Here is a 17,954-nt window from a genome sequence, read left to right as displayed (position 1 = left end):
ATATGTTTAGTTCGTTCATGAAACACAGGGTTAGATGCGATGTGACGGGCGGCTTGGTTATCACAATGCATCGTCATAGGTCCGTTGATTTCAACCTTCATATCTTTGAAGACTTGCTTGATCCAGATGAGTTCGCTAGCTGTAGATGCCATTGCTCGGATCTAGCAACCACGTTCTGTTTCTTGCTTTTCTATGTTACTAAGTTTCCTCCCACAAAGACACAAAAATCAGTGGTTGACTTCCTGTCACTGCTTCCTGCCCACTCTACATCAGAGAATCCAATTATAGAGTTAGAATTGTTATTTTTCATCCATATTCCCTGTCCTGGGGTTCCCTTTAGGTATCTGAGAATCCTATCTATAGCTTCTAGGTGACAAGTGCGAGGGGCATGCATAAATTGGCTTACCATACTTACTACGAATGAAATGTCAGGTCTAGTGACAGTGAGGTATATTAAATTTCCTACCAAACGTTGATAATTTCCTATGTTGGCTAGAGGTTTTCCATCTTCAAGGTTGAGTTTGACTTTAGTTTCCATAGGGGTGTGGGTTGGTTTAGCCCCTAATTTTTCGGTTTCTTTCAATAGATCAAGAGTGTATTTCCTTTGACATAGGAATAAACCTTTAGTGGACTTTGCAGGAAGAGGAACATATCCCAAGTGTCATTTTTGCAGGAAGAGGAACAATATCCCAAGTGTCATTTTTTTCTAGCGCTTGAAGTTCATCTTCCATAGCTTTACACCATTTTGGACTGGTGTTGGCTTCGTAGAAGTTGGTTGGCTCAGGATGGGATGAGATCTGGCTTAAGTAGCTACAATATTGACTTGCTATGGTATCATAGGAAATAAAGCTTTGGATAGGATACGATACCGAATGAGATACATAATCTCTTAATTTCAGGGGGGCGAGTTTGACGAGTGGACCTTCTCAAGGCAATTGCTTCCTCCTGAGGTTGAGGTTGGCTTTCAGATGTTGTATCTCCAATTGTATTGTCTCCCCCTGAAGGAATTGATCTTGAGACAATGGTCGGCTCCCCCTGTGGAAATCCTGAGTAGGACTGCTAAGAGAAAAATCAGAGTTAGGCGGAAAAACTAGCGGGCAAGGCCCATGAGGATTATCATGAGTTTGGGTGGTGTAATAAGGGACTGTCTCGAGAAATGAAACATCACGAGAGATGTAGGTTTTATGAGTATAGGGGTCATAACATTTATATCCCTTTTTAGTGGAGGAGTATCCCAAAAACAGGGTCTTGAAAGAACTCTTATCGAGTTTGTGTTGGCAGTTTATGTAAACATAACAAACACAGCCAAAGACCCGGAGGTGACTTAAATCAATTTTCCTACCTTTCAGAACCTCTAGGGGACTTAAATGTTTTAAAACAACAGTGGGGAGTCTATTAATCAGGTAAGCAGCAGTTAAAAGGCCATCAGACCAAAAAGTCGATGGAACATTATTTTAAAAAAGGAGAGTCCGAACGACATTGAGAAGATGTCTATTTTTTCGTTCAGAAATACCATTTTGTTCAGGAGTATTGATACAAGTGGTTTGATGAACAATCCCTTTTTGTTTAAAGAATGTAGAAAATTTTTGATTTATGTATTCTGTGCCATTGTCGGATCGAAATTTTTTTAAAGTAGCATTATATTGGTTTTGTATGAAATTATAGAATTCTTGGAAACGAGAAAAGACTTCATTTTTTCCTTTTAGCAAATACACCCAGGTAGTACGAGAATAATCGTCAATGAAAGTGACAAAATATTTAAAATGATTATAGGAAGTTACAGGGGCAAGTCCCCAAACATCAGAGTGAATTAAGTCAAAAGCTTTTTCCGATACACTGGAGGATAAGGAAAAAGGTAAACGAGTGTGTTTAGAAAATTTACACACATCGCAATTGTGGGAACTTAGGTTATAGTGAAATAATTTATTCAAAACATTGTCGGATGGATGCCCTAACCGCTGATGCATTAGTATGCCTTGGTTAGGGTTTGTTGACAAAAAACATTTCTTAGGAGGTGCATAAAGGTAGTAGAGGCCATTTTCTAGTTTTCCCTCACCAATCGTTTTCCCGGAGATTCGATCCTAAAAAATGTCTGAAGTAGGTGAGAAAATAACATTGCAGTTTAAATCACAAGTAATTTTACCTATAGATAATAGATTGGATTTAAATGCAGGCAAATATAAAATATTTTCAATATGTGAGTTAAATAAATTTGAAGTGCCATATCCCTGAATTTTGACTTTCTCTCCATTGGCAACAGTCACATGGTGAGATGGAGAAACCAAATTGAGGTTGGTTAGGTGTTTTGGATCCCAGGTCATGTGATCGGTTGCCCGTGGAACATTCTCCAAAACAGGTGCAGTTTGATGGTAGTAGAAGTACTGAACCAACAGTAGATCAGTCTGATAAATCTACTCCTATAGAAGAAGGGGAGTTAGAAGATGAATCAGGTGATGAAGTAGAGGTTCCAGCACAAGAATCTCCACGGCAATATAAGTCAATTGCATTGAGTAAGCCAAAGAGGAACATTAGAAAACTTCCTCATTTTGAAGATTTTGCAACCTTTGTATCTTCAAATGTTAATGTTCCAACCACTTATATTGAAGCTTTACAGAGCTCTAAGGCAGATAAGTGGAAAATGGCTATGGAGGAAGAAATGCAATCCCTTGAGAAAAACCAGACGTGGAAGCTAGCTAGTCTGTCTAAGGGAAAGAAGGCAATTGGTTGCAAATGGGCATTTGCAAAGAAGGATGGATTTCCTAACAAGAATGATGTTCGCTACAAGGCAAGATTGGTAGCTAAGGGCTATGCTCAGAAGGAAGGAATTGACTACAATGAAGTTTTTTCTCTAGTGGTGAAGCATTCCTCCATTAGAATATTGTTGGCCTTGGTAGCATAATTGAATTTGGAACTATTTCAAATAGATGTAAAAACTGCATTCTTGCATGGTAATCTGGAAAAGGAAATCTACATGGATCAGCCTGAAAGATTTAGGATTGCCGGAAAAGAAAATTTGGTATGCAAATTGAACAGATCGTTGTATGGTTTGAAACAGTCATCGAGGCAATGGTACAAACGATTCGATAAGTTTATGATAAGACAAAGGTACACAAGAAGCAAATATGATCATTGTGTATTCTTGAAAAGGCTACAGGATGGATCTTTTATCTATCTTCTCCTTTATGTTGATGATATGCTTATTGCATCAAAGAATAGAGGAGAAATTGAACAGTTAAAGGCTCAACTAAATCAAGAGTTTGAAATGAAGGATTTAGATGAAGCTAGAAAGATTCTTGGTATGGAGATAAGCAGAGACAGAAAATTGGGGAGACTTTGTTTAACTGAGAAGGAATATCTAAGAAAGGTACTGAATCGGTTTGGAATTGATGAAACGACAAAACCTGTCAGTACACCACTTGCTCCTCATTTTAAACTCAGTGCTTCTCAATCTCCAAAGAATGATGAAGACCGAGAATATATGTCGAATGTTCCATATGCAATGCAATTGGTAGCTTGATGTATGCTATGGTATGCACAAGGCCTGACATTTTACAAGCAGTCGGAGTTGTAAGTAGGTACATGCATGATCCTGGAAAAGGACATTGGCAAGCTGTGAAATAGATCCTAAGGTATATTCAAAATACTGTGGATGTTGGATTAATGTTTGAGCAGGATGAGAAGTTTGGTCTGAGTGTGGTTGGATATTGTGATTCTAACTACGCAGGTGATTTGGATAAACGTCGGTCAACTACTGGTTATGTGTTTACAGTTGTAAAAGCACCAGTTAGTTGGAAGTCTAGTTTGCAGTCAACGATTACTTTGTCTACAACAGAGGCACAGTATATGGCAGTTACAGATGCTATAAAGGAGGCAATTTAGCTTCAAGGGTTGGTGAAAGACTTGGGAATTGATTAGAAGCACGTCAAAGTGCATTGTGATAGTCAGAGTACTATCTGTTTAGCTAAAAACCAAGTCTATCATTTAAGGACAAAGCATATCAATGTTCGTTATCACTACGTGAGAAAAATTCTTGAAGAATGTGAGATACTTCTTCAGAAGATTCCAACTGTTGAAAATCCTACAGATATGACTACGAAAGTAGTAACTGGTGTCAAGTTCTAATATTGTTTGAACTTGATAAATGTTTTAAAAATTTAAAGATGGACGCATTTAGAGGCATTGCTAAATTTGTGATGAGAAAAAACAGAAAATATTTGATTAGGCTTAGGAAGTCGCCAAGGTGGAGATTTGTTATTTTTGGCTCCTTTATCCTACATTGAAAAGCTAAGAAAAGGAAGAAGTGGTCCCAAGGCTATAAATAGTGGATCTTCTCTCATTTTCCAAGTGTCAAGAAAAACAATGGGTCTTATATTTTTATAGGCTAAATTGTACTTCTATTCTTTTTGTTCTTATTAATATTTCTTTGTAATTATATTGAATTAAGAAATATTATTTTGATAGTGTCCGAGGAAGTAAGCATAATTTTTACCGAACCTCGTTAAAGTTCTGATTTTTCTTTTCTTATTGTTTTTTAATAGCTTATTTATTGGTGGAAACTAACCCGATTTCCACAACAATAGTGAGTTGTGACTGACCGGTTTATCTCTCTTGGTGCGTCGTGTATTTTGTTTCATAGTTGAACGTTACTCATAGAACTGTTGAACTGCATATATTTTAGTTTGCGCTGGGGGGAAATGGATGAGCATTTAAGTGCAAACTATGATGCTGATAAGTTGCCTCCCGGAAAGCTAAGGTTTGTTTCCATATTATCATGAAGCATTTAGTTCACACACTTGTTGCTGATTGTAATGAAGTGAGGTACTGAAGTGCCAGAATTGTTACAATCTTGTAATAAGTGTTTTAGTATTGTTACAATCTTGTAACAAGTCTTTTAATATATGCATGCACGCCTGCCTCCAACCTTCCAAAATTTGCACCAAAATATTGGTTGTTGCTTTTGCTTGTTGAGGTCAAACATTCTACAAACTGAAATAAGATATGGCTGTTTTTATGGTGCCATGAGTAATGATTGTTCATAATTTGTCCCATTCTCTTTCTTTTTGCCGGTTTTCCACAAAATACAACAGATCGGTCTGAAGTATTTTAGAATTTTGTGAATTGATGCAAAGCTAAAATTGTTTACTGCAGCACAAAAGGAGTTGGTGCAACTGCTCCTGATCTCTCAGGCTCCAAAACACTAGAGGATGGTGTTATTGTTCCTTTGGGCAAACCAAAAGAGCAAAAAGGCTCTAAGGTGTGCAAATTGCGATTATATGTTGATATATCATATATGGCTGAAATCAGCTCATTGCAAAAAGAAAACCTTGAATCCTGTTTTATCCTTTCCTTGGGGAATGTGATGCATAATTTATACGAATTGGATGTGCTAATACTTCTTGTGAATGCTAATTTGGGGGTGCTTTATTGTACAATGAGTACATAGTTTACAATGTGGATCAGATTAGGATGCGATATGTAGTTGGAGTGGATTTCAAGTACAGGAAGTGATCAGCGTCTAATCTTCCAAATTTCGTCTCAGATTTTCCTATTGAAGTTCTGCATCTACATGGAAAGAATTTGCAGTTGCAGAATTGTACTCATTGCATCATCAACCATGTAAATTTCAATTCTGAGTTGTTTCTTTTTGCAAAATAGGAGAGCTTCAGGGGGCTGTTTTGGCTTAGGAAAAATCGTCATATGACAATGTCGCGTATTGTTTATAGTATTTATGCTGTACATATGGAAAAGTTCAAAAATTTGAGCTCAACAAGAAGAATCTATTGCCATACTAGAAATGAATGCTTGTACAAAATTGTCTGCTCTTCAACCATAAAAGCTTACGTGTTATGTTAACTTACCCGAGTAACTCATATGTGTTTCTTTTTCCCTTGTGGCATAGTGCTTATAAGATAACACTGTCAACCTTTTCTTTAGAGGAGTCGAAGAAGATTATAACTCCATCATGGCTACAAAGAACACATCTCTGCTCCAAATTTCAATCTGTTTTTTGGAAAAAAAAATCTACTCTTATTATTGAGTTGCACTATGTATACGTATGTATGCTCAGCTTTAATTCACAACTGAGTGAGGTAATTCAATTCCTATTGCCTCTTCTTTGGTACGTCACCCAGCTTTCAATCTTTTTTTTTTTTCTTTCCTTTTGTTTTGGTTCCAGAGGCAGAGTCAAAGATGAATCAAGTGTGGTGGAATTTAGCTTGTTGGGAGTATGAGTGAGTTTCAAAAGCTTATTGAATAGATATGAGTGTGTGACCAAATAAAGCATTTACTGCAGCACTACAAGTGCAGGGTGCACACGCTAGCATTTATATCTCTAGATTTGATGATGACCTCATGCCAGAATCTATGTTCTTCCTCCACAAGACAAAAATGGTGATTTAAGGCTCACACCCAACCCAATCCATCCATTTTCTTTTTTCAATTTTATATTGCAGATCTCCCACCTTACATTTACCTTACCCAAGTCTTTAAATGTATTGGCAGGCCATCTCTGCATTTCTAGTCTTTTTGCTTCCTTTGATCACCCAATTTCTATTTTCTGCTAGGCTATTTAACTCCAAGGTTTGGCAAGTGGACTGGGATCTTAGGCTGAAGCAAAGATTACGCAAAAACAAAATAGAATACAAGGAGATTATATAAAGCACTTGATCATCTCATTAAAACAACAACTGTAGCAATATCATCTTAGGGTAAAGCTTTCTGTGACAGTTTAATTTGCAATCCAAATAATAAGTTGATCTATAAAAGTTTGAACCATTCACTAATAATAACTCAGTGATCGAATGGCTATTATATGATGCAATGCTAAAACTGATCTACAATACTGGCTTCTTTACTTGCTATCATGCAAGTTCATTTAGATAGTAGCTGCAAGCTAAGAATTCCGAATGTTTTCTGTAGCTCAATTACTCTGCTAACTAGAAGCAAATTAGATGTAGTAATTCTTTGGAGTCTGCAATCTATGAAACCCACCATAAATTCTGGGGGAGGGAAAGCTGGAGCCTACTCTATATAGGGAATCATATCTTCCTAGGGAGGCTCCCAGCTCTCAACCAAAATAAAAAACTCAACATACACGCACTCCATGTACTCAAAAACCTTTGGGCCAACACGCAAAGCCTACGTGCACTCTTTACATTATTCTTCTCCTCTTCCACTACTACTAGTTCTTCATCCAACAAACAAAGAAAGAAGGAAAGTTCTTCCATAAGAAATGAAGGAAATTTTGAGGGTTGTAAGTTGGAACCCCACCTATACAGGGAGTGGGACCCCGAGATTCTTGATCCAAAGGTCAAGATTTACTGGGCAAAAGGTTATGATCTGATCTTCTGTGGACATGGTGGGTGATCAGAAGGGTTTTTAAGCCTTTGTCTCACTGTGATTAGATATTTGTGCAGAGAGAACAAAGGCCTTGGTGTGCTTTTGTGAATTTAAGGCAGACATGACACCCTGCTTTCCTCTTCCTTAGACATCTCTACTTTGAATTTTTTCTTTTTTACCCTGTCCACTATGATTGCATGCATGATGTGGCTTTTGGCTTGGGCTTTTTGCCACTTTGCTTTTACTCCTACACTTGGAAATTTACTAATTGCTATACTAAAAACCCTCTTTCCTTTGCTTTAAATAACCCTTATTTCCTTCTCTTTCTTCACTGCTTCCCCTCCCCTATAAATACATGGGATTTCTTGAGCATCTATCCCATCCACTTCAAACCACCAATACTTACTTAATTAGCACTCTAAGCAATGCCATTGATTTAAATGGGTGGATAGTTCCTGCTGGAGAAGCAGGGCACGTGCAAACCCCAACACTCCTTGGTTTCTTGAATGCCAATGGAAACTATACTCTTTTGCACGTGCTCCCCTTCTCCAACATGGTCTCCTCACCCTTCTCTCTCGTCCAGTCTGGTATTACTGGTGTATGGTGTTCTTTGATCATCAGGTAGTATATATCTCGCCCTTTCTGCTCATGACTTACTTCTCCCTCTCTGTTGCAGGATTAAATTCCCGTTATCAAAAAGATCATTACATATAAAGGAAGAAATATCTGGGTATCTTGATATTATCCTGAAACATGAACACTGCTTCTACTCTCACGTCACATGCATTTATATACCCCTTCTTCGAAGAGCCCGCCAAGTTGAGCAAGATTCTTCCCAATGTTTTGGGAAGTATACTGAGCTGAGAGGGATATTCATGCATCCGCGCATATTCAAAAACTCTCAATATATTGAAGGTTTCAGGAAATTTCTTTTGACCTTTTAACTACATAATCGATGTTCTCAAAACCAATAACAAACTATTAGATGGATGGGGTGTTTAGTTTAGTGAATATATGACATAGGAAGTCTTTTGCACCCTTCAACTTGTGACTCGTATTTCTTCATTAAGTGTGTTTCTTCGCAGGGAACATTTGCCCTGATGCCACTACCTAATTAATCACAATGGATCAAATTGATTAAACTGAGAAAGCCTATTAGTGAACTAACCATTTGACTTCAGTCATTTCTAAATCTGCATTTTATGCTCAAACATAGGGAAGACCTTGTAGTTAATTTTAATCCCAATTTAATTTAAGATGTGATTTTAATGTTATCTTTGCATCACATTTATACTGACCTTTTCTTCAAACACTAGATACAATTGTCTATTTCTTTTTTTATAAATTCAAATATCTAAAGAGAGTTTCATTGTTTCAAGAATTATATTCTAATGGAGCTACGATTACTTTTAGTGAGTGTCTCATACAACAATCAAAATAAAAACTATCTTTATATGGCTGTAACCTAGTTTTAATAGAGCGGATATTTAAATGGATTGATATTCTTTCATATTCAAATTGAACATGATAGGTCACGTTCATAATCTATATTTTCTAATTTGAAATTGAATGATCGAGATTTAATTTAAATTTATATTTTCCAATTTGAAATTGAATGGTCGATATTTAATTAAGAATTTAAAAATATAAAGGTTTTAATTAGATAATAATCTCAACCATCTATTTGGACTAATGATCAAAATTATACAAACACGATCTATTATATTCAAGTTGAACATTAAAAGATCTTAATCCATCAAAAATATCTTTTCATTAATTTTTCCATTTAATCGCCAAATTGGTATTTTTTTTATGAGTTTAGCTTCTATAAATGAAGATTTTAGACAATTAAATAAACGATTTAAAATAAATTAATAATTTTTTAATCTAATAGAATTTTAATATTTTAAAAATAATAAAAATTTATATAATAGATTAGTAAAAAGAATCTTTACCTAATAAAACTTTCAATATTTTAGAATTGTGCTACAAACTATTATGATAAAATTAAATTCTTTTAGATAAGAAAGACAACTAGTTTATAACACATTAATAATTGTTTACCAGAAGAAGAAAACAATCACAAAATCGAAAAATAGAGATCGACCTTGATTTTAATAAAAATGAGTTCGTACAGTTCACCTATAAGAAATCAAGAATATATATATCTTTGTTTTTACAAAAAATAAAAAAGGACATTTATCTATTAACGTGTAGTTAATAGAAAGATCAAGTTATGAGATCCTGAATATGTCACCCCGGATAATTGAATTCAAGAACAGCCTTTGATTTCATTGAAAAATCGATGAAACCAAGTTGCAACACTAACCAAATTACTAATATGATTATCGAAATCAAATAACTATAAAAGTTTGATAGATAAAAAATATAAAAATAAATAAATTATTTGTTGATATCCTATTACAAAGCACGTAAATTTGATTATTTAGTAAACATAAAATTCTAAATGGCTAAATATAAAATAAAAATAGATGATTTTTTTAATTATCATGAATAAGAAAAAGATAATATTCTAATTATCACATAATAATTAGTGATAGTTTTACTTAAAAATAATATATCTTATTTTATAATAATTACTTAGTAATTAAAATTAAAAAAAAAATCAAAATTTATAAAATCGTAAAATAAAGTATCATAAAGAAAATAGTCAATTTTGTAAAAATAATGAGTTCAACAATAACATTATCAAATATCAATAAAATGAAGCTATGTACACGTCAGAATTTTAGCTAAAACAATTGTAAATGGAAATAATAAAAGAAAATCATATCATCAACTTTAATTTTAAAACGAAATGCCAAAACTGGACCTGCTTGCATTGCAATTTTAACTTTTCTAGTAAAATGAAAAAGTAAAAAAGCACCGTAAACAATCATCGCAGTTTTATATAAATGTCATGAATTTATAATTTGTAAATAAATTATAGATTTATTTCAAATAAAATGGATAGCATATTAAAATAGAAAATATAAAATAAAATAGTAAAATCGAAAAGTATTTTAATCTCATATAAAACGTATTATCTATATGTTTAAATTATTTTTATATATTTTAGTAAAAATTGATTTAGTTATAATTAATATATAAATTTAATAATATAAAATTTTAATTTAAAACCAAATAAATAAAATTATAATTTACAAGTAAATTGTATATAATATTTTCGGAATTTGTGTTTAGTGTAGATGATCCCATGAAGCTAGAATGCACCCATATCCTTGTAATTTATCAAATTTTTATATTTTTATTTAGGGACAGTACACTTGATTATTCAATGCCAATTAAGTTGTACCAGTCTATACCATAAAACCAAAGTGACACCAAATATTGGGACATCAAAATTATTTCTTACTATTATTTTTTTAGATTAGTCAGTTGGGCTCTGTGACAAAAAATGTTGAGTTGTTTTGTTCCTTTTAATTGAAAGTGGCATATGCTTAAGAGAAAAAGGGAATTTTTCACATTTAATTTTATCTTACTTATATTTTCATATATTTTAAATTGTATTTAGTATATTATGGTATATTTTTTGAAATTTATATTTGTATGTCATAAAAAACACACTATTTATTATAAAAAAATGTAGCATCATTTAATTAAAAAATAAAAATAATAAATCTATCTTATTTGTCTGGTTTCACAGTAATATAAGTTAAAATAATATTCTTTTAATATTTTATTAGTATATTTTTAGACTTTTTTTCGAACGAAATTCTAAAAGAAAAATTTATAATAATACAAGTTAAAATAAATAGAATTTTAGTATTTCTTAGATATACTTTTAGCATATTTTTTTATAAAATTCTAAAAGGAGTTAAAAAATATAAAATAAAAACTGTATTCACAATAATACAAATTTAAAATAATATCTTTTAAGTATATTTTTACTATATTATTTTGTATGAGATTTTAAAATAAAAATTTATAATAATATAAGTTAAAATTAATAAAATTTTAGTATATTTTAGATATATTTTTAATATATTTTATCTGACGAGATTTTTAAGAAAATAAAAAAATAAAATAAATAAAATAAAAACTTACAAATTTTTTAAAATTATTTTTGAAATATATTATAGATTTATTTTTAATATCTTTTTATAATGAAATTTAAAAATGGCTGTATAAATATATAATATTCTTTTTAAAAACCGTTAAGAATATTTTTTTTTAAAATCCTAACCCGTGATTTTTTTTTTATTAAAAAGAGGACTACTTAATAAATAAGATCCGGGCCGTGCTTGATGCTGCATATCAACGAGCCTCTCCTGAGATTTTATCAGTCCTAAAATTTGGGCCCCAAGCCCACTCCAGCTCGAGGCAAAAGAACCTGGACATGTGTATGAATTCGGATTAACCTAAGATACTCCTTACCGACCCGTTAATCGATCCATGCATAACTATTAAGTTCAGGCAGGGTATTCCTACTGTCTCCCTGCCTGCAGAGCGTTGGCTGCTAAAAGAACTTGGCTCTTCCACCGCACCATGGCAATGATAGAAAAGAAGAGAAAATCCAGAGACGACAATAAGCAGAAAACAAATAAAAAGTGGAAAACCAAATCAGTCAACAACAAAAAAACAGATACGAGAAATAAGAAGAGAACCGGTCCTCGCTTGCCGAACGCGCTGCGAAGAGAGCTCGACCGCATAAACCCTAAAGAAGACGAAGATATCCTCTCCGACGAGGAGGTAAACGATGATGTTTACGAGTATGAGGAAGGATTGGCTGAGGAGGAATCAAAGAAAAACCGCCGTTACGATCCTGTTGAGAACTACGAGTACCAGTTGCCCAAGGAATTTAAGGTATGCTGCTCTTTGTTAAGATTTTGGATTGTTAAGAACTTAAAGTTCTTCATTATAATTGTTTATGAACATTTCTAATGCAGGATGAAAATGTGCAATCGGATGATGATGACGACGACGACCTGGACAACGATTACAGGACTAAGGGTTCTAATGTTAAGAGAAAAAAGTTAGACCGACTTGATGATGATGAGGTGGATGAGGAAGATGATGAAAGGCATTTGAGGATGTTGCAAGGAATTACTGGAATGCCAACTCAGGCTTTTGATGGTACCATTTTTTCACGTGCAAGATTTCTTTTGAATTGAATTCCTGCAAAATCATTTCATTTATTTCATAATTCCCTGTCCTCTTTAAGTTGAAAGAATATAATGCTAGTAAGTAGCTATGAGGTTTCCAAACATGAGACATTACCAATTAGAATTCTTGCCTTTTTAGACTTTTGAAATAAGGTGTTAAGTAGGTAATAGAAATTGAATATGATAGTTATATCTGTCAGTAGCATGACTCGCCTCTCAAATATATGACATTGTCAGGCAAGAAGAAGAAGAATGTTGTTATATCTGAGGCATATCCTGAATCTGAATACAATCCTAGTCGTGATGTTCTAGATGGTGATGGCCGGATATCTATTGAAGATCTTCTTGAAAGTCTTCATGGAACATCTGAGTATAGCCAACTTCGCAAGAGAACTCATCAGATGGAGAAAAAGTCTGCTCCTCTACATGCTCCACTTCCTAAGGGAGTTCGAGACAAGTTGGGGAGGCAAGAAGCCTATCAACTAGCAAAGAAAGATATTACAAAGTGGGAGCCCTTAGTTAAAAGGAATAGGGAGGCTCCCACTATTATTTTTGACAGGGATATAGATTTGGGATTTTCAACTGTGGGAGCAATAGCTTCTGAATTTGAGCCTAGAACAGAGTTTGAGAAGAAGATGGCTTCATTAGTTTATGATGACAAGGTTATGGAGGCTCACAAAGAAGATGGTGCCAGACTTCTGGAGTTAAATAAGGTATGGGAGCTGCAGTTATCCTTGTTCACCAAATTCAACGCATTTAGCATGCATCTTATGTGGTTCACATATACTTCTTGACTTGCTCTGGTTATGAGCTCTTTCTTTTCCCCCATTTGCTTGCTATATTGTTGCTACAAATACATTAATGTGAAAGGAACTTTTTGATTTGTAGATTTTGATAATTAAGAAGAAGTTTCCTGTGATTGTTTCAACTTTGAAATTAAAGAAATGAGATTTTTGAAACTAGTCGTGCTTGCATTTCATGTTACGGCCCGTTTGGATAAAATGAAGATTATTTTGAGGTTTTGGTTTAATTTGTATAATTTAAGATTCACACATGCGAATAACACAATCATTATCTATAAACAAAATTTAAGTAATGCATTTCAAATTACCTATCTATAGTTTGCATTAAGTTCAGACACCAATAATCATAATCTAAAGTCATGAATCCATTATGTATTTAATGAATCTATACAATTAAAGGCAATATATGTTTTAAGTAGCAATACCTGCGCATCCAATTCAAATTCTTTCATTTCAAATGAGTGCTTATCCAAACACATGCTCATAATAGTAATGTATGATTTGCAAAGCTGTCTGCAATTGCCTGTAAAAATGGACTTATGCTCTCTTTGATGCTTGGTGTATAGAAAGTTTCTGTGCGCCAAGTAATAGTTGGTAAATATTTGGTAAATTAAATCATCATTCAAACAGAAGTTGTGAGATGATACTGTTGTGATCCAAAGCACTGCCAATATGTTAATTGCTTAAGGGAGTATTTAACCCATTTGAGAAATCAAACATCTGTCTAAGATAGTGAAAAATGATAAAATGAAAATCAAGGAGACATGAATTAGCAGTTAATTACAGCTCGAAAAACACCTCCTAATTTAAGGAAACCAGCCAGTAGAAAACAGTTCTCCCTCATTTAGCCTTTGCTTTTCCGCTTACTATACAGAGCCAGATGATACAACTGATTGTACTGCTCATTGGATCAGGGATGGATTGCTTATCTTCGACTATTTCCTGAAATGCTGTGAGGCACTTCTTCAAAGAATTGTCATTGATATCTGAATGTCACCTCTTAAAGGGCTTGAAAGTTCTGGTCACTTTGTGTTACCTTCTGCTGCTAAGTTTCTCTGCATAGAAAGGGGGCCGTAGTGTACTGCCCTTCCCCGCATCTTCTTCCTATTAGAATCTGAATAAGAGTTATACAGTTTAATCTCACAAGGAGCAGATTAGCTGTTAAATTGGGCCTTCATATAGATAAAATTTTGATGTTGCAAACTTGCTGTTAAATTCAAGTGAAGTATGATTTGTTAATGTTACAGCCTCTGAAAAATGTCAGCTGGATTTTCAACTTCCTGCTTTTAAGCAAACATAGATGGATCTCTACTTGCATTGAACCTGTCATAAGGTTTATTTTGCCCTGTGTCTGCAAATTTTATGTGGCATCAGACTTTGCCTTAATTCTCTTCCTTTTCCTATTTTTCACCAGAGAGTTATTGAATTTTTCTTGTGTTAAATGATTGTTGGCAGATATCAGCTGAAGATATTAAAGACAAATGGAATCATATTGCTAAAATGCGCAGCCTTCTTTTCCGTCATGAAGTGAAGATGAAACGTGTAAAAAAAATAAAATCCAAAATTTATCGTCGTCTATTGAAGAAAGATAGACTAAAAGCATCATCTGATGGACTGTATTTGGACCCAGAAGAGGCTAAGGAACAAGCTATGAAGCAAGAGAGACAACGAGCAGAGGTGATTAATTATTCCAAAGATTAGTTGTTTTTCCTCTTTCAAATAGCTGAACTAATGATGGAACTATTGAATTTATTCTTTATCTATTATATATGACGTAGGAACGCATGACATTGAAGCACAAAAATCGTTCAAAGTGGGCAAGACGTATTCTAGAGCGTGGTTTGAGTGTCCAAGATGATGGTACCAGAGAAGCTATATCTGAACAACTCCAACAACATGCTCTTTTGACGAGGAAAATGAAATCTATGAAGAACAGTAGCAGCGATGACAGCAGTGATGAAGATGATGAAGATTCTGGTGGTTCAGACCATGATGAGCAGTTAAAAATTTTATCAAAAGGAAAAGAGAAGACAGTGAAAATATTAGAAGAAGATGATGAAGTTCCAGATTCAGGAGTGCTGTCTTTACCTTTTATGGTAATGTTTGTTGAGTGTTTGTCTGCTTATTTCTTGTAAAATTATATGCAACTATTTTTGTGCTTGATTTGTTCTCTCTCTCTCTTTCCCTCCTTTTCTTTTTTTGTTGGGAAGAGAGTGCTTCCTTTTCTTTGTTTTGTTTGGGGGTTGTTGCAGGGAATGTGAGGTTTAGGCTTCAGCAATAAGGAGTTACATATGCTTTTTTGTTCTCACTCAAATTCTTTTTTTTGGTTCAGACATAAAGTTGATCTCTATTTGTTATTTTATTTACTGGGCATAGGTACGGGGACTGAAAAAGAGAAAGGAAGAAGCTGTTGAAGAAGCTAAACTGGCTCTTCAAGAGTATGAATCGTCAATAAAGCAACTGGAAGATACAGGTGGGACTGAAAATACAAAAGTGGGTACGGTGAGTGGTAGAAGAGTGTTTGGTGCACCTAAAATGCAGGGTCCAGAACCTAATCATAAAATCAGATCAGAAAATATTAACGGTAATAGTGATAGCGAAAATGAATTTGGAAACGTAGAAGATGATATTGGCTTGAGCAGGAAAAATGATGTGCAGAAGGATGTTAACTTCAGTTCTGTTAAGCTTAGTGAGGATTCTGAAGCTCGAAGAGATTCAACCCATAAGGTAATTGGAATTCTTGTTTCTGGCTTTCTTAATATCTTTTGTTTACCTCCATGACAAAAGAATAACATATTTCCACACACAGAATTTGGATATGGTGGAAGACAAAGGTCCCAAGACAACATATGAAGTAGCCATATTTGCATCTGGCAATTGGAAAAAGGTTTAAAGCTGACTTCATTTTACATTTATATTTGTTCATGCATATGTAGAATTTAAACTTTACATATGAACTCCCTCTGGTTAATGTGCAGATGAAAGGCCATAAAGAAGTGGACACCAATATGAAAAGGTCCCCAAAGCTTGCTGCACCTGTCATGCAAAGTGAAGACAAAGAGGTATTGTGTCCTCTGCCTGCATTTGTTTAGGTATTAATTTTGTTCTGGCTGCTTGCTCTGACATTCTATTCTTGGGAATTGTGAAGGAAGGGAGTGAGGAAAGTGATATGGATGGTGAAGGGCAGATGGTTGATGGAACTTTATCTTCAGGCCCTAAATCATCTTATCGACTTCCTTCTCAAGAAGAGCTTATTCGTGAAGCTTTTGCTGGGGATGACGTGGTAGAAGAGTTTACAAAGGATAAAGAGGAACTTCTGAATGAGGAAAATCCTGAACCTGAAAAGCCCATCTTACTCCCTGGTTGGGGTCAGTGGACTCATGTACAGAGGAAGAAAGGTGTCCCTTCCTGGATGCAGGAAGAGCATGAAATTGCAAAGAAAAAACGAGAAGAGGCTCTTAAGAAAAGGAAGGATGCTCATCTTAAACATGTCATTATCTCAGAGAAATTGGATAAAAAGGTAACTGTGCGGTTCTGCTGGGTATCTTTACAGCAATTTTGATTTGATTGAATTCACATTGCCATTATTTGTAGGCAATGAAATTAGTTTAACCCTTTGTCTGGCAATGAGAGAGAAAGTGAGGGTGGAAAAAGATGAGGCGGAAAACAAGGGAAAGGGGAGGGAAATGAAAAAAAGTACAAAAGTTATCACCTGCAGCACCATCACTCAAACACCCAGAGTAGGGGAGAAAGAAAGGAGAGATTATTGTTAGCACTGGTGGTTATGGTGGCTAATAATCTGTTCATTTCTTGTAGGCTGAAAAATTGCATACAAAAACATTGCCATATCCTTTCACGTCTAAGGATGTTTTCGAGCAGAGCATGCGCATGCCTATTGGACCTGAATCCAATCCTGTAACAGCAGTTGGAGCTCTTAATCGGCCTGAAGTGAGTGACTCATAAAAAATTAACAGCCCGTAGCATTGAATTTTCTATTTATAACTTTAGGACATCTGTAGAAGAAACTCATGCCATGAGAATGTTAAATGAGCAATAGCCTATTGCAAAAACTACTTGCAATGGATATGCTTAATTGTTGTTGTTATTGTTTTTTTTTCCTGCATATGTTTCTTATATGCCACCTTGAATTTCCTTTGTGCAGGTGGTGAAAAAGACAGGGCTGATTATTAAACCAATTAGATATGAAGACGTGGATCCATATGAAAGAGAAGAGCACAAAACAGGTGTACAGAAGCAGAAGCAGAAGCAGAAGCCAAGAACAAGGAGTCAGCATGGAATAAAGCCAGTGGTGACTAAATCATGAGAGTTCAAACTAATGTATGGCACCTTCAATTTATTATATCTTCTTTTCTCCCCTTTGGAGTTTAGAAAACCCAGATTTTTGCCTTTCTGGGAAGCATAATGCTATGTTATTAATTATTGTCGAGTATGCTCGAGGTAGAGGTCTTGTTGAGAATTATGAAGACTTGACCGGTGAGGCGAGTTAGCTGTAATCTGTTTACTATCGAGCAAATGCCCGCGTGGCCCAATATCATCTTATTCCTGTTTATGCTCAGTGTTTGGACTTGTTTATTATGTTGAAGGCTTTCCGGTCTCATTTATTTATATTTTTTAACTGAATTTTAGTCACATTTCCAGGTTTCATATTTGCTTTTTATAGATTGTA

The 17,954-nt window shown here is 34.5% G+C and overlaps 1 protein-coding gene across 1 annotated transcript; it reads left to right on the top strand.

Moving 5' to 3' along the window:
* Window positions 1-11,724: 11,724 nt before the first annotated feature.
* On the top strand, window positions 11,725-17,843 carry LOC8259880 (uncharacterized protein C57A7.06). Its single transcript, XM_002523049.4, has 11 exons — window positions 11,725-12,165; window positions 12,249-12,435; window positions 12,702-13,177; window positions 14,723-14,944; window positions 15,046-15,363; window positions 15,644-15,994; window positions 16,077-16,154; window positions 16,246-16,329; window positions 16,416-16,787; window positions 17,084-17,215; window positions 17,430-17,843. Exons 1-11 carry the CDS (start codon window positions 11,848-11,850, stop codon window positions 17,589-17,591), a joined length of 2,700 nt encoding a protein of 899 aa, XP_002523095.2. The 5' UTR covers window positions 11,725-11,847; the 3' UTR covers window positions 17,592-17,843.
* The last annotated feature ends 111 nt before the right edge of the window (window positions 17,844-17,954 follow it).

Source organism: Ricinus communis, chromosome 1 (genome assembly GCF_019578655.1).
Source record: "Ricinus communis isolate WT05 ecotype wild-type chromosome 1, ASM1957865v1, whole genome shotgun sequence".
Classification (NCBI taxonomy): Eukaryota; Viridiplantae; Streptophyta; class Magnoliopsida; order Malpighiales; family Euphorbiaceae; genus Ricinus; species Ricinus communis.
The sequence above is the reverse complement of the archived record's forward strand: the minus strand, read 5'-3'. Positions and strand labels throughout refer to the sequence as shown.

Coding starts and splice junctions, on each gene's coding strand:
- LOC8259880 (XM_002523049.4), top strand. CDS start 11,848: ATGGCAATGATAGAAAAGAAGAGAAAATCCAGAGACGACAATAAGCAG. Junction 16,155..16,245: donor CATCTGGCAATTGGAAAAAG/GTTTAAAGCTGA, acceptor GTTAATGTGCAG/ATGAAAGGCCATAAAGAAGT. Junction 16,330..16,415: donor TGCAAAGTGAAGACAAAGAG/GTATTGTGTCCT, acceptor GGAATTGTGAAG/GAAGGGAGTGAGGAAAGTGA.